The sequence below is a fragment of the Meriones unguiculatus genome, chromosome 2 (genome assembly GCF_030254825.1).
Source record: "Meriones unguiculatus strain TT.TT164.6M chromosome 2, Bangor_MerUng_6.1, whole genome shotgun sequence".
Classification (NCBI taxonomy): Eukaryota; Metazoa; Chordata; class Mammalia; order Rodentia; family Muridae; genus Meriones; species Meriones unguiculatus.
In genome coordinates, this window is record NC_083350.1 from 55823033 (window position 1) to 55847913 (window position 24881).

General features: G+C 43.1%; 1 protein-coding gene across 7 annotated transcripts in view; it reads right to left on the reverse strand.

The window, feature by feature from the left end:
- The window catches only part of Sap130 (Sin3A associated protein 130), a 76532-nt gene extending 52898 nt beyond the window's left edge, over positions 1-23634 (reverse strand). For 2 of the 7 annotated variants that reach the window (XM_021643379.2, XM_021643378.2), the window contains exons 1-7: positions 23499-23634; positions 21846-21963; positions 11632-11867; positions 10597-10755; positions 9679-9790; positions 8437-8561; positions 4889-5013 (exon numbers count right to left, since the gene is read on the reverse strand). In XM_021643379.2, coding sequence (XP_021499054.1) covers positions 4889-5013; positions 8437-8561; positions 9679-9790; positions 10597-10755; positions 11632-11867; positions 21846-21957 — 869 coding nt within the window. In that variant the 5' untranslated portion in view covers positions 21958-21963; positions 23499-23634. Of the gene's footprint in view, positions 1-4888; positions 5014-8436; positions 8562-9678; positions 9791-10596; positions 10756-11631; positions 11868-21845; positions 21964-22419; positions 22917-23498 lie in introns of those variants that run through there. The other 5 variants (XM_021643377.2, XM_021643375.2, XM_021643374.2 and 2 more) reach the window with 3 other exon arrangements.
- Positions 23635-24881: the final 1247 nt, after the last annotated feature.

The window sequence follows — 24881 nt, forward strand, 5'->3', positions numbered from 1 at the left end:
AGCTACCATTCCGCTTTAGAAGACAGGAGAAATCCCGAGGAAGTACTCAGAAAGAATATAGAAACACTAAAACACAAACAGAAAAATAACAATATGGACAACAAGAGTATAGTAACTAAACCATGGTATCTAGGAAATGAATCTGAGCACATGAAAATTCAAAATATTGTTCCTCCATGATAAGGCTTTTTTAGAGCCAGACAAACAATGGGAGATAACAGCATGCTTCAAGTCCTGGGCCTGGTCTCCAGGGAAAGTGCACACATGAACACATACAAGGTCCTTTTTGAAGGTAAACAAATTTTACCAATCTAGTGACAAACTAGAGAAAAAAATGGCCAAAGAATAAAGGTAAAGTACTGAGTGTATTAACAGGAGTAAGAGTTACTACCTGATGTATCTGGAATTTTACGTTCTGTATATGCTGAACCATTTTCATTACATTGGCTTATCTTTTTTGGAAGTTTTGGATAATTCTATGGAACCACACAGGCCTGGTGCTTGTCTGGGTGATAATGCACTGATTTCTTTTCCTTCTAATCTTCCATAGAAATTGGTCTGTTTATACTTGCTGCCTCCAGAATACAAAGAAACTGGGTATTAGGAATTTATTATAATTACAGACAGAAGCACAAAACACAACCGATAATTAAGATTTTTTTTAATGTAATTTGTCAGTGTTTCTCTCATGCCAAAAGTGGTGCCTAAAATGGAGAAAGCACTCAAAAATTTGCATGACTGAATATTCAACATTCATTTGGCAAAACCCAAAGGCCATTTTACTGAAATAGTCAGAAATAGACAGGAAAAGATACTTTAATAATTTAAAAACAAAGCCCTAAACCTAGTTACTATTGTATACCCAAGTCGAATTTCATCATACCATTTGAATGTACTAACAGTTTAAAGGTGAAATAAGATCAAAAGAGTTTGTGCTGGGCAGCTGTTTCTTGATCCATCAGGCAATATATGTAATTATCACCAATTGTCTCTGTCCCAGTAGCTGAAACTAGAAATCAGAGACGGTGAACCTGCTTCCTGTTACACAGTAAGAGTGGTGGCTGAACAAGAATGGCCCCACAGACTCACAGATTGGAGCGCTTGCTTGGCCACCGCAGAGTGGCACTATTTGGAAGGGTTAAAAGGTGTAGCCTTGCTGGAAGAAGTGTCACTAGGGGTGGGCCCGAGGTCTCAAGAGCCCATGCAATGACCGGAGGCTCTCTTGGCCAGCGGAAGAGGATGTAGCTCTCGGCCGCAGCTCCAGCTCCAGGTCTGTAGGGTGCTGCCATGCTTCCTGCTATGAGGACAATGAGCTAAACCTCTGAAACTTTCAGCAAGCCATCACTGAATGCTTTCTTGTGTAAGTGAGGTCTCGGGGACGGTGTCTCTTCACAGCAACAGTGACCAAGACAGAAGCATTGCATCTCCATTAAAAATGCCTCAGGAATTCTATTTCCGGTCTCTTCATTTTATCCATCTTGGATACACTCCATGCACAACTCACATGTTAATAACCTGTAGGTTCATGACTTCTAGCACAGGTATCTCTTCTCCACCTATTGACAGCAATCTTAGTTGCTTCACAGATAAAACCCAAATTCAGAACTGAAGACATGGCTCAGTGGTTCAGAGCATATACTGCTCCTCCAGAGGACTAAGTTAGATTCTTAGCACTCATATCAGGTAAGTCACACCTGCTGTCACTACCCTCCAGCGGTACTGACACCTCGGGTCTCTGCAGTTACCTATACTCTCCTGTACATACGCATACACAGATACACATAGTTAAAAATAATAAAAATATATCTAAAACAACCCAACATCACTAACAAAAAAGTTCTTCAGTTATCCCTCATTAACCAGACTTAACCTCTATGGCTCTGTAATTTTTCTTAAAAACAGGTCCCTATGTTACCCAGGTTAGTCTCAAACTCCCGGACTGACTCAAGTGATCGATCCCCTATTTTAACTTCCTAAATATCTGAGACAAAGGTACACCACAGCACCTGCTTCTATAAATTTCTTCCTTCGGTTGAGATCCCTTTTCAAACACCCTATCATCCCACGACACCTACTAAACTTGTAATTTGTCTACAGCAAGACATATACCTTGTAACCTCAACCTTTTTTTGGGATTTGTAATCCCTTCAGTCTGGATGGATGTTCACACATTCTCTGAAACACAGCACCTGACTTTGCACATTATGTACTAATGTCAGGCAACAACACTGAACACGGCCTGAGAACCTGGCTCCTAGTCAAGAAAGTTTTTTGAGAATTGCAATGTCTCACTGAATGTACATATTTTTCTGCTCTTGCAGACACCAACTGGTTTAATTATGAAAAATGAAGATTTTAAATACTTTCTAACCATTCCTTGGCATCTAAGTATCAAGTCAGGATGTTTCTTTAGTATACCTTAGAGTGCTTACCTTGAAGATTGCAGTTTGATAACCACAAGACTTGACAAAAGGGATTATGTAATTTTAAAAAGCTTCTACACAGCACAAGGAACATTTGCCAGGCAGGGAGTGGGAAGAATTGTTATCTATACTTCAGATATGGTGTTAATATATAGAATATATAAGGAACTACAAATAGTAAACAGCAAACAAAATGAAACTTCCAATATATACATGGGCTAATGAACCGAACAGAGAGTTCTCAAAAGAAGAAACACAAATGACTATCAAGGAAATAGAAGTTAAAACTTTGGAGATTCCATTTCACCCCGATCAGAATGATTATCATCAAGAAAACAAATGGGCGAGCAAGATACCTCAGGGGTACATGTGCTTGCTGCTAAACCTCATGACACCAGTTCCATTTCTGGGACCTACATACTGGAAGGAGACAGGGGACTCCCAAGAGCTGACTTCTGAATTCATCACATGTACCCTGGCATGCACACCGCCCCATAAATATACGAAATAAGTAAATAAAATGTAATCTATGTAAGAAAGAAAACATGTAATGCTGACGAGGATGTGGGTAAGGGAAACCCTTCTTCAATGCTGATGGATATGTAAACAGGAATAAAGGGGAGTAGGTATTTCTCAAAAACCTAAAAATATAACTACCACAAGACTCAGCTAAACCCCTCGTGGGCATGTTCCCAAGACCCCTATCTTACCACAGAGATATCTGCATACCCATGTTTCTAACTGCTCTACTCACAACAGAAAGAGTCAGCTTCGATACCCAGCGACAGATAAATGGGTGATGAAACGGTGGCACATACACACATGGTGTTTCATTTAGCAATAAAGAAAAATGAAATTTGCAATACAATGGATGGCTCTGGAAATTATAAAAGAGAGGCAACCTCGACTCAAACAGGTACACTGTCAACTGCAGAGCCTTGCTTTACATTTTATGCATGTACACATGTGGGTGTATGAGCGTAGATCTTGAAACTACAGTGAGGAAGGACAATAGATCCCATTTGATTTAATGTGGAAAGGAAACTAATAGGTATGTAAGTACAAGATAAGGAAGGACGAAGGGACGATGGGGAGAAGAATAGAAGAAAATCAGGAAAACCAAACTGAGGGGCTCAGGAGACCATCCTGTTCAAAAGAACTTGCTGTGCAAACATGAGAAGCTGAGTTTGAATCCTCAGAACCCACATCAAAGCAGATGTAGCTTCTCCTACAGCGAGAAGGAAGACAGAGGCAGGAAAATTCCTAAAAGATCACGGGACAGCTAAGAGAGACCCTGTCCCCAACAAGGTAAGAGCTTAGGACACACACTGAGGTGGGCCTCTGATCTCCATATGTGCTGTGAAGCATTCACATCCATTCATTCATACATGTGCATGTGTTTATACACATTTGCATTGTATGTGGATAAAGCCATAAGGAAACCTCTTACCTTGTATTCTAATTAAAAACAAATAAAGGGGCTAGAGAAACAGCTCAGCAGTTGAGAACACTGCCTGCTCCTGCCAAGGTTCAGGTCCCATGACCCACATGGTAGCGCACAACTATCTGCAACTAGAGTGCCAGGGAATCCAATGCCCTCTTCTGACTACAAGAGGCAGGCATGCATGTGGTACACATACATAAGTGTAGGCAAGACATTCATACCCATGAAACTAGCAAACAAACATCTAAAAAAATCCCAAGGTAAACATAAAAAAATTGATGTTTAGTTCCTGATTTTAATTTTATTATGTCTTTAAATGAGTAATGGCTATATTGTGGGATTAGAACAGAATTTCCAACAATCTTGCCATTCTGTAGTACATGTTACATAAAGTAGCTCTCTCAGCATTGACAACTATAAAATGAAACCATGAATCAACTCTGTTAAATGCTGATGATGCTGTGTCAAGTGAAGATGTACTGAGCCAAGATTTAATTCCTTAGTAAAAATAAATGGCACATCTACCTCATTACTACGGAAACTGACTTTCATCTTTAATAAGTGGTAAAATTATTATGTACATACTAATGAATTGCTTTAAGATACATCACTTTTTAAAAAAGATTTATTTTTATTGTGTATGGGTCCTTGAAGGCTAGAAGAGGGTAGTAGGTCCCAGAGTTGGAGTTATAGGCGGTTGTGAACGCCCAATGTTGGTGCTGGAAACTAAACTGAGGTCCTCCAAAAAGAGCAGCAAGTACTTCTTTCTTTCTCCCTCAATAAGTACTCTTAACTGTTCAACCATTTCTCCAGTACCTTAAAATATATTTCCTTACAATTTATTTTTGTTTGGTTTGTGTGCTTACTTTACATATCTATATATCTAGGGTAAAATTTCTTGGGTGAGAAAAGTTCAAGAAGCTTCAATCTATCTAGAGCACAACTTAGAAAAAAGCATCTTAATACCGAGTTAAATGAAGGAAGGAAAGCAAAAGGAGAGATGTCAGCATGGCCCTTCTACCTTAGCGCTGAGTCAGCAGCGTGTGCTGCTGTCGTAGTGATGACGGGAGACTGAGCTCTGGTGGCCGAGACAGTTGCTACCACAGCAGGAGGGATCGTACTGGAGGTGGTCACAGGTGGGCGAGACTAGAGGGGAGAGAAAAAAAATAGTTCACTTAAAGCAAAGGGCAAAATAAATACAGCAAACCAAACATTAAAACTCAGTTTTGAAGCTTAAGCCTCCAGGTGAGTGTGCCTGTGCCCACATGGAGGCAAGCCATCCTAACTTTTTCTAGGTATATTATTCTAAGACAGGAGCTGTGCTGCATGTCTATAATCCTAGCACTTGTGAAGCTGAGAGAGGGGCCTGTGAGCTTGAGCCACATCTAAGCTACCTAAACTATCTCAGAAAGGAAGAAAAAAAAAAAAAGGGTTGGGGGCACGGGAAAGAAGAGCAAATGTCAGAAAAGGACACATGCCATTTTGTGGAAGAATGAATGACTAGCATATACAAGGTGCTGGGCTAAATTCCCAGCACTGCTAAAAAGGCAGGAAAAATTACTATTTTCTATTCAGTGTACTGATACAATACTTTAGTCCCAGGGCTCAGAAAGGGGAGGCAGGTGGGTATTTTGAGTCAGAGGCTAGCCTCATCTTCACTGAGAATTCTAGACTAGCCAGGGCCATATGAAGAGACTGCCTCAATACAAGCAAACATTCCCATCTTGTTTATATGACTCTATAATAAAACTAGAATAAAGATATTGTCCTAGTCTTAGCAGTAACTGGAAATTAATTGTTTGGCCTGCATAGTTTACTGTGGTGCTAAGTGGACATTTAAAATCTCACACATCCAAGGGCCTTCCCCAGGAGGCGTGAGGCTACTGGCTGAAGATGGTGGCTCTCAGGCCAAATCAGGATGCAGAAGGCAAACAGGATGACAGGATTTTATGCTGGTAAGAGTCAAGGCCCTCAAAGTGGGGGGAGAGGGAGGATGGGGGATGACACCATCCTCCCTTTCTACATTTCTACAGACACTTTCTACATTTCCACACAATTATTTTGATTGTTTCGGTTTTTTCAGACAGTTTCTCTGCATAGCCCTGGATGCCCTGGACTTGCTTTGTAGACCAGACTGGCCTTGAACTTACAAAGAACCACCTGCCTCTGCCTCTCTAAGTGCTGGAGTTACAGGCATGTAGCACCATGCCTGGCTTTTCTAACTCTTATTGCTGTATCTGTGTGTAACCCAGCAGGGTAACAACGCAGAGGCTGAGACTCATAGCCAAACTTTGGGCAGAGTTCAGAGAATCTTATGAATGAAGGGGAAGACAGAAAGAAAGACCTGGAGGGGACAGAAGACAGAAGCTCCACAAGGAGAGAGGGGGGGAAAATTCTGGGCCCAGGGGTCTTTTCTGAGACCCCTGGTTGATACTCCAACCAAAGATCATTCATGGAGATAATCTAGAACCCCTGCACAGATGTAGCCCACGGCAGTTCAGTGTCCAAGTGGATTCCCTAGTAATGGGAACAGGGGCTGTCTCTGACATGAACTCAGTGGCTGGCTCTTTGACCACCTCCCTCCTCAGGGAGAAGCAGCCTTACCAGGCCACAGAGGAAGATAATGTAGCCCGTCCTGATGAGACCTGATAAGCTAGGGTAAGAGGAAAAGGGAGGAGGACCTCTCCTATCAGTGGACTGGGGGAGGGAAGTGGGAGAAGAGGGAAGGAGGGTGGGATTGGGGGGGACTACAGCTGGGATACAAAGTGAATAAACTGTAATTAAGAAAAAATTAATTTTTTTTCTGACAAAGGAGCTCTACAATGGCACCACAAAGATCATTTGTCCACTGTTGCTATTCCTATCACCTGAGTAGTGACTCACCCTTCTCCTGACCTTCACAGATGCAATCAAATCACCAAATCCTCATGAAGAAAAACATTACTTTTATACTTTCTTATTCGTTTTTGTGTGTGCACAACATGTACACCCCATGCATGTGCTCCTGGGTGCCTGACTGTGGCGTGAGAGGGTAACCTGTTCTCTCCCTCCAGTGTGCAGGCCCAAACAGAACTCAGGTTATCTGGTTTGGCCGCAAGTGCTCTCCCTAGCTGAGCCATGCTCCAGTCCCACTGCCCACTCTCTACCTTTACTTTTAAGCTCTGCCCTTACCTGTTGCTCCTACTGTATACAGCTGCTCACCTCACACCACAGCTACTGCTGCTGCTCTCTCCCCGGAGACTGAGCTCTCTGCCTTGCTTCTCTTGATATAGTCTATCATATCCCTGAGGTTTAAATGTCATGTATCTTGTTTTCAGGAAGTTCTTTTGCTTTACTTTCAAACTTTAAGTTAATTTCTCTATTGTCTTTTCTGGGGGAACCAAGGGGTAGGGTCTTACGTAACAAACGCTGGCCCCACTATTGTAGTTACGGATAATGTTGAATTTCTGGCCCTCCTGCTTTACCTGCAATGTGTTGAGATTAGACATAGGTTACAACATCTGCTTTTTCTTTTATTTTTGAGACAGGGACTCTCTACAGAGGTTTGTCTGATCTGGATCTCACAGAGATCTGCCTGCTTTTGTCTCCCAAGTGCTGAAATTAAAGCTGTGCACCACCACATCTGGCCACACCTTCTCTATGTAACTGAGCTAGATGCACGTTTCAAAAATTACTTGATCATATGCTGTTGACTCTCTACTATCTACAAAATCAAGATCACAGTCTACATCCTACAGTCTTTAATTTAGAAACACCACTAAATCTTTTCTTCTTTCCTTTGAGATTTTAAAACAATTCTTATTTTATGTGCATGGGTGCCTTGCTTGCATGAACATCTGTGCAGTACATGCACACAGGGCACGTGGAAGTCAGAAGAGGGCATTGGAACCTCTGGGACTGGAATTAAAGATGGTTGCTGGCCACCATGTGGACCTGGATCCTCTGAAAGAGGAGTTAGTGCTGTTAACTACTGAGCCATCTCTTCTGCATTTGCTTCTCCTTGTCATACAGTATAATTCTATTACTAATGAGACTACAGAATGCCTTGAATAAAAGCTGGAATTAAAAGATGTTCAAGCACAGCTTGGATACTAGCATGCTTGCCTGGCACGCAAGAGGCCTTGGGTTTGATTTTCAAAATGGAAAAAAAAAAAAAAAAAAAAGGTGAGTGTGTGTACACCACCAGAAATGTACTCAGTAGCTGAACTGTCTGAAAGGCATATGCATAAAATGTACATAAGAACTTTAGGTGTTTCCAGAGCTCTATCCAAGATATAACCGCCATTTTAGCTAGCCTTTCCCAAACACTGTCGGTGGCAGTCACTGTCTTCCTTGCTACTCTTCATGTCCCTCTTCACTTCGTTAGCACCAGCTATCTCACTTGTCACTTTCCCAACAAATTCTTATTATCCGTGTCTTACGGTTGCACTGCTGAAAGGGCACCCTCTAAACTTCAAAGCCCTGAAACTCAGTTGAGAGTAGTAATGGGAGAACGAAGTCTCTCAGTGTCTGGCAGTGTGCACGGCCATGGCCAGCCGTGCCGGCTGAGTATCCCTGACCCCAACATGCCTGGACTGGCTGGTGAATGAGGTGCTGCACTGCTGGCTGGGCTGTAGCAGCATTTGGCAACTGTGACGTTGGCCTCAGGACCGTGGTTACTTTAGAGCTGGACATCACAGCAGCAGCTGCTGCACCTGAAAAGAAAACATTATCAGTACGGCCTACCGACGAATTGCTTAATTGTATTTCCCAGGAAAGGCGTAACCAGTTAAACCTGGGCAGCATGTGGATTTTCAGCTCCAGTATACTATGTACACATCTTACTTTTTATCAAAGAAAATTAGGAAAATGAGTATTCAAGGGTTGAAGTAATGTGCTCTGTTTCTGAATTTTACATGCATTTTAAATTGCAACTAGGAAGTACACAAGTAACAATCTGGTTTGGTGCCATAAGACCAACACAGTATGGAGCCACTGCCTCCATTCTACGGCTTAAACACAACAGTCACTGTGACATGTTGTCACCTTCTGATGCTGCCTTTGCTCCCTCAGTGCAGATAGCTACACTGTAGCTGTAAGGCAATTAGAGCCTTAGCTTTGACAGTACAGACCCCGAAGAGTCAATGAATGGCATGCTGGGAACTGCTGGGTTTTGTCGGGACTGAGTCAACCTGGTTTAGTTTGATTTTTTTCAACGATTTCCAACATTTACATTCTAGCGGAAGGCTGAAACTCCTTAAATTTATTGCAACTTATTTTAACTTACTTATAAGAATAAATCAATCTTATTGCAATGGATACTAGAAATTGAATAAACATTATCAGTAAACGTAAAAAAATGTATTAGAAGCCAGGTGTGGGTACAAACCTGTAATCACAGTAATTGGAAGGTAGAGGTAGGACGATTACTGTGAGTTCGGGGCCAGCATTCTATCAAGTTCTAGGCACATCAGGGCTACTCAGCAAGACCCTGTCACAAACACAACACAGCCAGGAGTGCTATTGTGAGTCTGTAGTGAGCACTTAGGAGAAAGCTGCAGGGGGACCACAAGTCTGAGACTAGCCAGGGTTACTTAGGAAGATTGCCTCAAGATGACAAGAACCTCTTCCTTTAGATTCACACATGGACTTATTACACTGCGACTCTGATAAGCGCACAGCAGACCTTGTTGAAAGTCGCTGTCACTGTAGGTTGATCTCTACGGCCCTGTGACTTCAGGCTGACTGTGCACACCTTCGGTCGCCCTGTCCTCTGGCCAATGTGCATCTGCTACTGTGTTTCCAGAACTTGAGAACACGTGCAGTCGTTACCTCGAGGTAAGTGGGAAGCTCCAATGTGAAGAGGGGGCCCGGGAGCATTGCTGCGGATAATGGACATCTGAACATTTGTGGTCATAATGTGATGCAGGTTACTGGGATGTCCCTGGAAGAATCAGGATAAAATGCAATTTTCACAAGAGGGGGTCTTAGCCATTGCCAACAGAAAGTCAGGAACCCCCTTTCAAATGGGGTTGTTCTTCATTTTTTTTTCTTTTTCTTTTTTTTTCCTTTTTGCTGTTTTGGAGATTTCCTGGGCAAAAGCATATGATTCAAGGGCTCTACACTTATCTAAACTCTCAAATCAGGCCTTTCCTTTTCGATACTTTGAATCGTCTACAACCATAATACCCTTAGCACACTCAATTTCAATTGTCAGATAGGCAGCATCCCAAGGGAAAAGGGATTCTGAGAGCACTTAGCTATAGATTTTTCATCTACTGCATTATAATGAAGACCCTGCCAACAAGCATGTCAGAAGTAAGTATACGTCAATAGGCCCAACTAGATCCCAGCACCAGAGGAAATATCTGTCTATTTTTAGTAGCTCATATGTGCAACGTCAGTCCTTCACACTTGTTTATCCTCCAAGAAAACCTAGGACACTTTTAGCAACATCGCTAGGAGGTAGGTATCCTTGACCCGTAAGTACCGTCTCCTACTCAAGCACAGGGGATGCTCATGATTATAGTGTCTGGCACAGTATATGCTCAGCAGATCCAGCCTAACTGATAACCAGCCTGGGTTTTACTCCTTTTGATTTCACCACTACTATCTCTCTAGGGGATCAGTAACCATTTAATAATTTAGGATAGTGCCTAATGTATCCCTGGAGTTAAAGTAGATACATAACATCAACAGCTTAGCACTGTAGTTAAAAAAAAAACAACAAATTAGGAGGAAAAAAATAACCTGTTGTCCACTGATTGTCGCCACAGGAATGGCTGAAGCTTGAGGGATGCTGCTCTCCATAGTGACAGTAACCTGTCCTGGAACTTTCGGGGGAAGGGACATGGTAGAAGGAGGAGCTGGAGCAATGGGACGGCTAGGCATGGTGGGTTTCGGGGGCGGCTGCAAACAGAAAACCACAGGAGACATGTCAGTATCTTTGCTCTAGTGACACACTCTTTACTCTAAAAGTCCAATCCGGAGAGCGGCATACTGAATGGGACAGGTAATACGGTCCACTCGTCAGCATCACAGCCTTTCTGTTGAACTACTGGTGTTTCATGGTATACAGGACAAAATGTACAAACAAGACTAAACGTTTTTTTTTTTTTCAAAGCCATACAGCAAGTACAAAGCAGAACTGGGAATACAGCCCAGATTTGTACTGCTCACACTATATGCCTTGTCTCCTATACAATCCTGCCTCTCACGTTTGCACACAAGTAAACAGCGCTCTCAGTAACTAAAAACATTAACCCAAGTAACACACAGAGCAGCATGCTCAGACACCCCCAAATTTGTCAGCTACTAAAAGCAAACCATAGAGAACAGTGTCAAGGTAAAAGTCGGTATTGTTTGTAAGTGGAACAATTATCAACATCAAATTATATAACAAGAGTCATCTGGTGGTACACACGTGTAATCCCAGCAACTGGGAGGTGGTACCAAGAATACTGTCACAAGTTTGAGGCTAGCTTGGTCTACATGGGGAGTTCTGGGCTAGCCTGGACTATAGTGTAAACTTTTGTTTCAAACAAATAAACTGATCAAAATACACTAACAAAAAAGGTTAACAGAGAAGCACCCGTGATGCCAAGTGCCTGGGACAGTCTCAGCAGTGCAGAACAGCAAACCTCTACATTCCAGGGAACACTGAACAGACAGCCTGAGGGGAGAAGATGCAGGCGCACCCTAGGACACAACCTAAGATTCTGCTAGCTTTGCTCCAAGTGTGAGCTGTCTGCAGCCGCGGTTCAGTGTGAAATTTTACGCTGTTACCTTCATAAGTCCATCCGAGAAAGACAGTGGTACCGCTGGAGTGAGGTGTGCTGGCGGAGCTGTGACTGCAACGGGAGTGGCCGAGGCAACCGCATGGTGTGCAGGCAGCATCTGGACCTGTGGGTAGGGCCTTACCACGACTGGCTCCTGCTTCTCTTCCCGGGGTGGCAGGGAGCTGCTAGGGCCCACGTGCTCCCTGGCACCAACATCAGCATCTCGGCCAGATTCATCGTTAACTAGAGAAGATATTAAGATGAAAAAGGAATATTACAGCTCTTTCTAAGGTTAATCGGTGTAATACAGAGTAGCCCTTGCTGTTAAGCTCAGGACTGAAATAGTGACCAATCCTTTGTGACTCTGTTTTCTTTATAGAGGAAGGGCCTTACTATTACAGTCCAGGCAGACCTCTAATTTGCGATCCTCCAGTCTTACTTAGCGTCTGGGGTTACATGTGTATGTCATGACCAGCTCTCATGTAAGGCTTTTTACCTTTCTGCTTTTTAGAGAATCTTGTTATATAGCCCTGGCTGACTTGGAACTCATTATATAGAATTCCAACTAACCCCAGACTTAGAGCAATCCTTCTGCCGCTGCCTTCCAACTGCTGGGGTTATGAGTGTGCCCCATGTCACACACTTGTAAGTCTTTTCTCCTTTTTTAATAAGTGCTTTTGTTTGCATGTACTACAAACGTGTGTACTTGGTGCCTGTGGAAGCCAGAAGAGGGCTTTGGCCATTCTGAAACTGGAGTTAAAGATGGTTGTGAGCTATCGTGTGGAACTGGGAACCAAACCCAGGTACTTGCAGGAGCAGCAAGTGCTCTAACCTACTGAGCCATCACTCCAGCCCCTTAAGGCCTGTTCTGATGGACAGTGGAACCAAGAGTCAGAATTGTGAAATGCACGACTTCCTCTGAATGTGAACACAGGGTCCTGACAGTTACTAAAAATAAGCTCAAACAGTAGCTAGAGAGATGGCGGAGTGGGAAAAGACATCTGCTGCCAAGCCTGACCCCGAGTGTAATCTATAGAACCTACACAGCAGAGGGAGAGGCAACACCTGCAAGTGGTCCCCTCACCTGCACACAGAAACTCATACAAAATTAAAACAGAAAACTCTCAAACAGCTGAAAGTCCACTATAGGATATAATGTAACTTCATTTAAAAGTTTGCTTAATTTTTGAGAGAATGTCTAACTTTGTAGCCCAGATTGGCCTTTGACTTGAGATTCTCCTATCTCAGCCTCTTTAAGTGTTCAGATTACAAGTATGTGCCACCATGCCTGGCAAAAGTCATAAAAACTTGCCATTAAAAAGCTATTTCTAACCTTTCATCTGTAAGAGCTCCCTGCCTGAAAGATAGGCTGGTGCAGTAATAGCTCAAAGCTTGTGGGAACAACTAACCACTATCTGAGTTGAGTGAAGGCTCACTCCAGGAGCTGGAACCCTTCTCTGATACTGCTTGGGTGGCCAAGAACCTGAGACTAGATAGTCCAGGGACGAGGGGAAACCAAATACTACTGTTCTGCTAAAGGAACATAGCAATAAAATGCCTCCTAATGACATTGATATACTCATAGATCAGTGCCTCGCTGAGCCATCACCAGAGAAGCTGCCTCCTGCAGTAGACGGGGACAAATACGCAGACCCACAGCCAGACAGTATGCAGAATGAGAAACCTTGCAGCACTCAGTCAAATCCCTCCCCTCAGTGCTCAGGGAACCCTGTTAAGGAGGAGGGAGAAAGAGTGGAAGAGCCATACAGGATGGAGGATACCAAGGAATCAAGGCCTTGGAGACACAACAGGGCTGAATCACACATGAGCTCACAAACACTGTGGCAGGCACATGCACAGACAGGGTCCTACAGCTGAAGGAAGACACATGGTCCCCCGCTCTAACCCAGAAGCTATCTCTAGCTGATAGCTACTTGCAAATGAAAAATTAATTTTCTCCAAGGGAGTCTCACCGTGGAAACAAAACACTCTTAAGGGCAGGTTCTATGCCCAACACAAAATGAGAACTCAACAGCCTCTTCGGAGGTTGTCTCATAATCTTTCCCATCTACCTTGCAGGTTCTTTGTGAATATACATATTATGCAGGTTTTGGTTTTTATGGGATTCATGTGCACGAGAATGTGTTTCTCTGCATCTATATGCATTCCTTGTGTTTTTTTCTTTGGCTTCTTTTCCTGTTTGGTTTTTGTCATATTCTGATTTGTTTATTTATCCTATAATTATTATTATTTCCCAGATGTCCTTCTGTTTTCTAAGGAGAGACAGAAAGAGTGTGAATCTAGATGGGAGGGGAAGTGGAGATTAACTAGGAGGAGCTGGGGGCTGTAATTAGAATATGTGGTATAAAAACCATTTTTAATTAAAAGGAAAAAACCCCTGTGAACTCTGAATATTAGCACTGACAGACATGAATATTTTCCTATAAAAAATGTTATTGTTTAAAATGCTCTATTAAATATAAATTTACTCTGTTGACAAGATTGATAAATTCAGTATTATATATTAAAGATGACAACACTTGATAGTAATTTCCTCTAAAGAAAACTTTCCATCTTCAAGAGAAGCTCTAAGTCACAGGATGTTTTAAGGGCTGGTGAAACATTTCACTCTGCATCTTATTAAATGCAGGAAGTAAACAAGTCAAAGGTTTCAGGAAATCCCTGGAACTGACCAGATTCAGAGACCCCTTTTCCCTAAGCACATATAGGCTGTAAGGATTGCCAAGAGGCACTCTCAGGGTAGCTAAGGCACCTGAAACAGGCAGAACAGCTAGGCTGCCTGGAAAGGACATTCTCCAACCTGATGAATTGTTGGTAGGAAGGTTGTTCAGTGTGCTCCAGTTTTCAGCACACTGGAATGTTGTGAATGAGAGCTCACCACAGCACAGCACAGCACAGCAAGGTGGGTTTTGGTGAGGCAGCTGTTTTTGTCATCTCCGCACCCACATTTCTATAATTAACCCCAATAAACTCGCTGGTTCAAGGTAGACTTTGGTGGTATTCTTACTTTGGCCTTCCAGGGGTTTCCTACATGTGAGAAGATGTTTATTATTCATGTTTCCTCAGAAATAGTTTCATACAAAAGTCAGGTGAATTCAAGTCCAGCCTTGGTAACTTAGTGAAACCTGCACTCAAATAAAATACTTTTAAAAAGTTGGGAATATGGCTCAATGGTAGGTAGGTAGGTGCATGAGGCCCTAGGTTCAATTCCTAGAACCACAAAAAGTGGGGAGAGGTTGGGAGAAAAAGAAAGAGAGAAATACAGGAAAGGGGAGAAGGAGGAGGAGCTTAATATATTTCCTAACATAAAGAACATATAATTCTCAGGAGTGGAGATAGGGATGGGAGGTACTACCCAAAAACATAACCTATGGAGAAGTTAAGAAAATGGAAGAACAGCTAAGCATGGTAGTGCAAGCCTCTAATGTGCGTGACCAGGAGGCTGAGACAGGACGAGTACCGCAAGTCTGAGGCCAGCCTTGTCTAGTACCACTTTAGTCACTATGCTCTGGAGACAGAGCTCTAGGAGTCTGAGGCCAGTCTCATCTTTCCAGCAAATTCTAGGCAAGCTGGGGTTGCATGGTGATACCCTGTCTCTAAATACATAAAAATTGAGGCTCAAGTATTAATGTAGTAAAGGATGACAGTTAGTGAAAATACTAATTCACATTTGTTTTTTTCTTTCTTTAGGTTTTCTGAGACACGCTCTCATCAGCAGTCTGGTCTGGAACTTTTTTAACAGCTTAGCCCGACCCTGAACTTGCAATCCGTCTGCTTTTGTCTCCTGAATGTCAAAATCAGAGATGTACCTCACCCGACTTCACAAAGTACTACCATGCTTAATTTTCATAACACAAAACATTTACTTAAGCATTAACATTTAAGTTATTTGAAAGACTGTATAGAAAATAAAGATCCTTGAAAATCTATATACCGAACATACAGTTAATGTTTCAATAAAATCTTTGGGAACTTCTCACCTCTTTTTAATTTGGCATGGGTTTTTATTTAACTACTTTTCAGTTAAGTGTAACCTATATAGAGGCAAGTAACTGTTAATGATATAGATTCACCCAATGTACCAACACCCAGTTGAAAACTAATATGGCCCTGGCTGCCACTTTGAGCTTTACATAAACTTATGACAACACACCCTCCCTTCTTTCACTTACAGATATGACCGATGCACACTACTGCACAAGTCAGAAAATTTTCATTTTCACTGTCACACAGCTACTATGTGAATCAAGTTATCTTACTGCTAAGAAAAATTTAGGACAGGTTTCAAGCTTTGCTCTCACAAATGGCAATACTAATAACATTCTACTGCATTCAAACTACTACTGCTAAGTAATAGTAACTGTAATATATATCATATCACTTTTGGCAGGGGACCCTATGTGGATGTTTGCTTTCATCTGTTTCATGCCTTCTAGAGGCCAAAGGTTGACAACGGAAGTCCTTGCTCTTCTTCCCTTCACCTTCTGTTCTGAGACAGGCAGAGCTTGCCACTTTGGCTAGAGCCTCTGGGATCTGCCTGTTTCTGTCCCTCAACACTGGAGTAGATAGGTATGTACACACATGCCTAGCTTTTAAAGCGAGGGTATTGGTAATCTTAAAATCAGGCCATGCTTGCACACCAGGCACTTTACACACCAAGTCATCTTCTTGGCCCTGACTTACTACATCATGTATAAAAAGCTATGTGAGAGTCTACTAGTCTTTTAAAACTTCTATCTTCCTGATGATTATTTTATGTTCTCCCAAAAGCTTTGTCTAATTCTTCAGGAAAATGCCTCTGAAAACACAAGAGCTTTCAGAATATTTCGGTGAAAATATTTTTGTTTATTTGCTTTTTTGAAGGTTTTTAAAAGTTATTACTTTAAAATTATGTACAAATGTATGTCTATGTGCGCGTGCACGGTGAAGGCCGGTGCCCTTGGGGTCCTGAAGAGGGCGTCATATTCCCTGCAGCTGGAGTTAGCTACAGGTAATTCTGCGTCACCTGATGTGGGTGCTGGGAACTAAGTTAGGTCCTCTACGAAAGTAGGAAGTACTCTTAACAGCCGAGTCTTCTCTCTGGCCGCAAGCGTATTTTTTATTTTACACATAGCTGACTTGATTCTCCCAGAGCACTCAGAATTTTTACATTTCAGATTTATAATCACTTGACTGAATTACAGCTTAGTACAGTAGTTTCCCACCTGTGGGTGGTGACCCCTTGTGGGACAAACGACCCTTTCATGGGGGTTGCCCACGACCATCAGAAAACAGATATTTACATTATGATACATAACAGCAGAATTACAATTATGAAGTAGCAATGAAATCATTTTACGGTTGGGGTCACCACAATACGAGAACTGTATTAAAGGCCACATCATCAGGAAGGTTGAGAAGCTCTGCTCTAGTGTCTGCGTGGAAAGAATTCAATGATTCTATAGAAACTTTCTTAGCACTCTTGTAAGCAGAATGGCGATGTAAAACTGTTAACGTTCAACTTCCAATGAGACTGTCAAAGTACTTCCCAAAGCAACTGTACCATTTTATGCTTCTGCCAGCATTCCTCATCCTGACAAATCCTTGTATGAAGCCAGTCTAGTAGATGGATACTAGGCATCTCATTAGGACTTTAATTAGGAATGCTACAATGTCTAGCAATGCTGAGCAGTTTTTATATGACCAAAAAGTCATTCAGTCTTCTTTAGTGACGCATATGTTTATCTCTTAACCATTTATAATTATAGGGAATAACCTACATATAAAATCCACTAATTTGATAACATATACTAATAATGTTATAACCATAACTCATTTACTCACAGAAAACAACAGAACAGTGGCCCATGTGCTACCAATTCCTTCTCTCTTGCTCTCTATTCCCTAGACAGCACTGGCTTGCTCTGTTGTTACAGGTCATGTCCAGGATTCCACACACAGAGAATCATACAATGTGTGGTTCCAAAAGTCTTGCTTCTTTTCCTTAGCACACTACTGCAGGAAAATCCAGCCATGCTCGTGTGTGCAAATGTACTGATGTTCTACTAGGGCCATTGAACAGATACAGTACAATTTGCTTATCTAGTCATCATCTGATAAACATTTGAATTTCCCCAGTTTTTGGCTATTGCAAACAAAAATTCTATAAATATCTGAGTACTAATCTTTGAATAAGCACACACTTTCACTTAACTTGGTTAAATAATGAAGGAATTGGATTGGTCAGTTTTGAGCTAGTATATGTTTAATTTAATTAATTAACTAATTAATTTTTTTGTTTTCTGAGATAAGGTTTCTCTGTGTAGAAACCTTTGCTATTCTGGACTCACTCTGTAGACCAGGCTGGTCTACGTTTATTTTTTTTTAAAGATTCTGCCAAACTGATTTTCAAAGTGGCTAGACCGCGTTCTACTGCTTCACAGTCACACCAACACGTGAGATTCAGCCACTTTAGTGAATATATGTGGTTCTGAGGATGAAAAATGTTAAGCATCTTTTCATATACTTCTTTGGCACTCAGTTTTTACACCTGGTATCTATTACGTAGACAATAATTTTTTTTCTTACACTTAAAAAATTAGGCTCTTTATCTTTTTATTATTTAGTTATAGGAGTTCTTTTTACAGTCAGGGTATGAGTCGTGACAGATAGTTATTTAAAAATAATACATTTTTACCCTTTGTTTTGGGCACTCCCTTGTATGTATAACTTATGGAAGAAATGCCGGCACTGAAAATATAAGTACTTCAACTTGTGACCGAGAAGATTTTTTTCTTTTCATTTATCTAGTTATTTAACCTCTCTCAGCAATATCTCATGGTCTTTAACCTTTGATTTTAGGTCTTAAATATACTCATTTCTTTCTTTCTCTCTCTTCCTGTTTTGTTGAGTTTGGATGCTTAGTTCCCACAAAAAGCTGAGCTCGGAGACATACACCTGTAAGCACAGCACCTGGTGGGGGTGGGGGCTGCAGGGGCAGATTCTTGAAGGTCAGTGGCTGGCCAGCCTAGGTAAATCAAAGAGCTGTAGGTTCAGAAATTAAAGATGGAGCATGACCAAGGAAGACACTTGACATTGATTTTTGGCACACACATAGACACCCACACAAACACATACATACACTATGAAAAAATTCACTGTCTATTGCCAGTAGCTAGTCATACAATGAACATCTGCACATTGACTTTGTAGCCTATAATTTTACCACTGTCAGTTATTCTGACAGCTTTTTAAAAAAAATAAGATTTTCGGTATATATTGATCATATTGTTTATGAATAAAGGCCACTTAATTTCTGTCTTTCCAATTTCTATTGTGTGATTGTTTTCTTTCCTGGTGATCCAAACCAATTTTTCCCTACTAAAAAGAAATCAAGAAAACAGACAATTTCTTAAGCTGAAAAGTAGTCCAGGTAGACTACTTTTTAACCATTCTATTAAACTAGAACGCATTAATCATTTCCCACTATGCTCTTTGGGCATTCATTTAACTGTTTTCTCCATTCATTTGGATTTACTTATTATGGGAGGTTGGGGTTGCTAAGGATCAGACCCGGGGATCTGAACATTCAAGATAAGCACTGGGCCACTGAGCTACATCCGCAGCCATGTTTCCATTCATCTTCAACAGAACAGAATCTTGAAGCATTAGCTGTTTCTACTTTGTAACTTAGAACATATGAACACACACTTCAATTCCTGGCATGCTTAGGACCCCAAATATTTCTTGTGAAACAGAGAAACATAGAACTACTTAGGTGAAAACTTCCTCTCTTCCTCCAGCCTCCTTCCACTGTGACCAGGGTCTAATGTGCTCCATGATAGCCTCGAATACGCTGTGTAGCCAGGGTGGATCCTGATCCTCCCATCTCTACCTTCTAAGAGCTGGGATTTCAAGCATGTTCCACGCTGGCCCACATACGTGGTGTTGGAGATGGAACCCAGAGTTTCAGTCTGCCTGGCAAGAACTCTGCTAAGTAGACTGAACTGACAACTGTAAAAAGACAGAAACGAAATTTCTGATGATCAAGAAGTTATCGGATGATGTTGGACTGGTTAACCCTACTCAACATTTTTTAGAAAATAAAAAAAAAAAAGACAAAGACATATTGATGTGGAAAATTTGGAAAATTCAAGTGGACTGTGAAAAATTTCAAAACTATTAAGATTAGAGCTGGGTCTTAAAATATGTGGAGAGTAGAGAAGTGAGGGTAAACTATGGAAACTGTCTAGAAAAGTTATTAGTCTTTATTATTATTATCAAGACTCACACTGCAAAGCTCCAAAGATAATGTTCCTCTCCTTTTTTCCATGTGACTCTCCATTTTTCCCCCTTCAAAAACCAATGTTCTTATCTCCATCTCTTTAAATTACTGTTGTGAGCTTCTGCCAAAAGCAAAATAGTGTCAGAACTTTTTGGGGAGGAAAGGGGTGTCTCACATAGCCCGTGGCCTTGAACTTGCTTCATAGCCAAAGTTTAGCTACATTGCTTTACCCTGGTTAGCTTTCTTCAGCTACCCAAGTGCTAGGATTAGAGGTGTGCATCACTATGTCTAACAAGCAATAAAAAACTTTAGATGGCTATTCGACTTGTGCTTTCCACTATAGCAAGTATATGCATATAAGGATTCATGAGACACACAGGATCTAAATGTTGTAGAAGATACAGTCAGCAATGACATCTAGAAAATGACATCGAGACTGAAGCCTCACGAAAAAAATCAGCCAAATAAATGACCCTGGAAAGGAAGAAAGGCTGCGCTATAGGGAAAATGGAGAAATCCCTATGCTATGGAAACTGGAAAACGTTATATGCAGAAAAAAAAAAGAGTATATACATACTGTCCAGTAGAGAAGCATAGTGGCTTAAACTAAAATAAATCTGTAATTAAAAATTAAGTTAGCGGGAAGCAGTCAAAGAAAAAGCATTAAGCCCAAAATAGTATATAAAGGCCACAGCTCACTGTTAGGCATGGTGGGACAAAATTGTGATCCCAGAACTCTCTTGAGGTAGGAGAATCTTGCGGCAAGCCTGAGCCACGTTATAAGCCAATGCTGGGGGGAGGGATGAGAGACATTCGAATACAGCTAATAGCAACTAGAGATGCTTCCGCCTTTGGCTTGAGTGAGAAATAAACAGCAGCAGCATTTGGCATAAAGAACATAAGAACTGGGGGCTGGAGAGATGGCTCAGAGGTTAAGAGCACTGGCTGCTCTTCCAAAATCCTGAGTTCAATTCCCAGCATCCACATGGTGGCTCATAGTCATCTATAATGAGATATGATGCTGTCTTCTGGCATGCAGGTATACATGTAGGCAGAACATTGTATACATAATAAATAATAATAATAAAAAGAATATAAGAACTAGTTGGTAAAGAAACAGACCGGAAAAAGGATTTTATTTCAGCTTGCAATATAAACTTAGTACAAAGTGCAATCAAATCTTGAAAATTGCTGACCAGCTTTGATAAATCTTTGACGATGAAAGGGGCTTATCTGGTGCATTTCAAGATATTTAGTACTTTAGTTGTGACAACTTCAATGTCCCTAGACATTGCCAATGATTGTTATATCACCCATCCCCAAGAATCAAGCAATCTACAGCACTCAAAGGACATATGACAAATAAAAACCAAGTTGCAAACATGTATAAATATACTTTCAAGCCTCTTTTCCAGGGCTGGGGAAATAGCTCAGTGAATAAAAGTGTCTGTCAGCCTGGCCTACTCAGAGTCCCAGTCTCAGTGAGGGGACTCCATCAAAAAACAAGGTGGACCACTCCTGGGGAAGAACATTTGAGGTTGACCTCTGGCCTTTAAATACATACATACATACATACATACACACACACACATACACATGCACAGTTTACTTCTCTTTTCCTAATCTTAAGGTCTTAAGCAAAATTTCTGTCATACTCACTGCTGGGTTCTCTCATTGCACTATCAACATACTTACATCCCACGAGCTAATTAAGGTAACATACGAATACATTTTAAAAATGATTTACCAAAATTGCACACTTACCCTGGCATATATAAATGATTTTAAAAAAGGGAAAATGTCTTATTTTAAAAGCATATCAGCACACTCTTTCCTCAAAGTCAGGAACTAGTAATTAGAAGAAGACAATTGCTAATTTGAAGTTAGTAACGATCTTAAAACAGTAAGTAATAAGAAAGAAATACAACACATCTCACCTGTGGCAACTTGGTTCATCAATCCTGTGGAACCACTGTTTGTGATCTGTGACGGGGCTTGACTAAGCCCAGGGGAAGGGGTTCCTAACCGCGGAAACTGCTGAGAACTCATTTCCACCTGCAAAAACAAGTCATATCATTAGTACCAGATTCTGAAATTAGAACCCACATTGAGATCAAAGCATCTTTAGTACTCATGACATTTCTCAGAAAAACAAAACAAAACAAAACAAAACACTGCTTCATTTATCCAAAACAGTGAGTTACGATCAATGGTGCAGACATCTGCTGAGGACTTTTGATGTACTAAGGCTAAATTAATAATGACAGCCTTTATACAAGTGTTGGAGGCTACTATAACTTCCAAAATACTTACGGATCGCTATATTTTAAAAGAGGTACTGAATGTTCCATACCCGCCAAATGGTAGTTTATTACCCTAACCATCTATGTAAATATTTTTTGGTGAAAAATAGCATGGCTCTTTTAAAGACTCAAGCCGCACACCACGGTGAACAGAACCATAATTAGTATGTCATAATGTCCAGCCCCAAGAAAGGATTGGAAATCTTACATTAAGACCCGATGCTTGCGGAATCCTCAAACGCTTTTCCGTAAAGGCCTCCATTTAAGGATTTCCTTTCTTCCTCATCACGGACAACCCCCAACAACTCGAGACAAGGGTAGGATTAGAGACCTTATCCCTGGTCTCCAAAACCGTCCTCCACTTCTTCCTCCGGAGTCAGGCTTCGCCGATCTCCCCTCCACCCCAAGCGAACCCCATTTCCCCTCGGAGATCCTAGCACACACGTCTCCAGACACCGCGGCTGGCCGAGGCTCTGCCTCCCGGGGAAAACGTCCTAGGGAAACCCTCTTGGCAAGATAAGCAGCGTGCCTTCTTATCGGCGCCCGCCGCGGAGGGCTCGAGGGGCTCCGCGGGCACGGAGGGAGCGCGATTCCGAACGCGTCCCCGGCCCGCCGCAGCTCAGCCCGCCTGCTACACTCGCCCCGCGGCCGGGCGCCGCTCCGCTCCTAGTCCTCTTACCACCCAACCTACCCCTGCCCCTCCGGCCCGCCCATTGGCTGGACGCGGGGCGCGTCACCGCACCCAGCACCAACCCGCAGCTGCCTGCGCGTTCTGGACCCGCCCCGCCCTCCCGCCGGCCACCAGCCAATGAGAAGACAGCCTCGCTGGGGGCGGGGAGCAGCCTAAACTCCGCGGCTGGGCCAATAGAGGGGAAAGAAACGCAACCCCTGTCAAGTAGGGCGGGGATGCAGGAGGCCCCGCCCCTCCAGGGGTCTAAAAGCGGCGGGCGCAGGGCCCGGATGTGGAGAGTCACTTTAAACTGCTCCAGCAGCCAAACTCCCTAGGCCGTCCTCCTCCCGCCCGCTGCCTTCCCCGCGGAGGCCCGCGTCCGCCACACCCCCACGCCCGGGGCTGCCCAGCCCGCGGGCTTTCTCGTCCTTCCTCGCACCGATCACCCGGACCCTGCCGCCGACTCAACCGCTCCGTCCAGCTCGCTGAAGGGCTGGAATCAGGATCGCAAGAGCTGTGGCGGCTCTGTCCTTCCCCGGGGACGAGCACCGGGACTGGCCGTGCAGTCCCGCCCCCTGGACTCCTCCCCGCCCTCCCGCCTCTCGCTCCGCCATTACCTGGGCGCGGCCACGCCGCCTCCAGCTTGCTCCTGAGTGCTCTCCGCCTCGGGGGCTAATGTCCTGGGGCTCCGGACCCACAGCCACCGCCGGACCGATAGCACTCTGTCCCCCACCCCTCACTCCAGGGCTGCTGCTTCCGCCGCCGTAACGAGACTTGCCCTTACTGGCTGCGACAAACCCCGCCCCTCTCCCGGGCAGCCACTCCTCGCCTGCAGAGAGCAAGACTGCAGTCGGTCCCGCCTCTCGCAGCCCCTGAGGTCCCTAGGAAATGTAGTCCCCAGCCCCGAGAGGGCGGGGCCTAGGCCAGCCGACGCGGGCTTCTCCGGGCTGCGCTGGGGTCAGGTCTGGAGCCTGTTCTGCCATTTCTCTCGGGGTGCTGGGAAGGTAGTCGGTTCCACGCTTTCGTCTCCTTGGGAAAGCACTGGGTTGCATTTTACCCCGGAGGTGGAGCAGCGCGACGCCCTAAAGAGCAAAGCGGGATGACTGCGGCTGTCTCTGGGGCCCGCCATAGCCACATTTTCTACTCCTCCCCTGCTTCATGAAAGACCGGGTCTCGGCTTGGAGGGATCACTAGATGCTGCTGGACCCGGCAGGAGCCGAGCACCCGCCTGGATCGGGCTCAGTGCACACAGTTGGATGAGGCGCCACTCTGGCTCCAGTCTTCGGGATTACAAACCGAGGGGTGCGGTGTTGATTTTGCTTATGTTGGATGTTTATGGAGTTTATGACTTGCCAGAGACGGTGCTATGACATTTTTGTCTGCTAAGAGATTACGGACCCCTCTTCCCAGAACGTCATCTAGAACTAGAGTTTTGTGGAGATCGTAATCGGTTGTTTTTGACAGGCGTGGCTGTGAGCCAACTGCTTGGGAAGAAGAGAGTAGCTCCTGGCTACCAAATTCTAAAGCGCCCCACTTCCTTCATGCGCTTTTCTCTCCTCACGTCATCCTTTAACTCTCTCTGGCTTCTAAGAGTAACTGACATACTTCAGCCTGCTCTCTAGTTAGGTGATCTCTGACCTCATACCTTTTGTTATGTTAACCTTTAATTTTTTTTTTTTTTTTTACATTGGTGTTCACTAAATTGGCCAGCTTGGCCTTGAACTGTAGCACCATCACACCTTGAACTTGCGTTCCCCCTGCCTCAGTCTCCAGGGTAACTGGGATTGCAGGCTTGTACCACTGGCCCGGACTAATGTCTACATCCTGTTGAGTTCTGCCGCCCTCTCAGACTGCTCTTTAAGAGTTATTAATACCTACTCAAGGAGCTGATGCGGTGGTTCAGTGAGTAAAGGCACTTGCACACGAAATAAATATGTAATAAAAGTAAAAAAAAAAAAACCAAAGGCTGGTTTTTAGTGGTTGAGAGTGTCCGTTGTGCT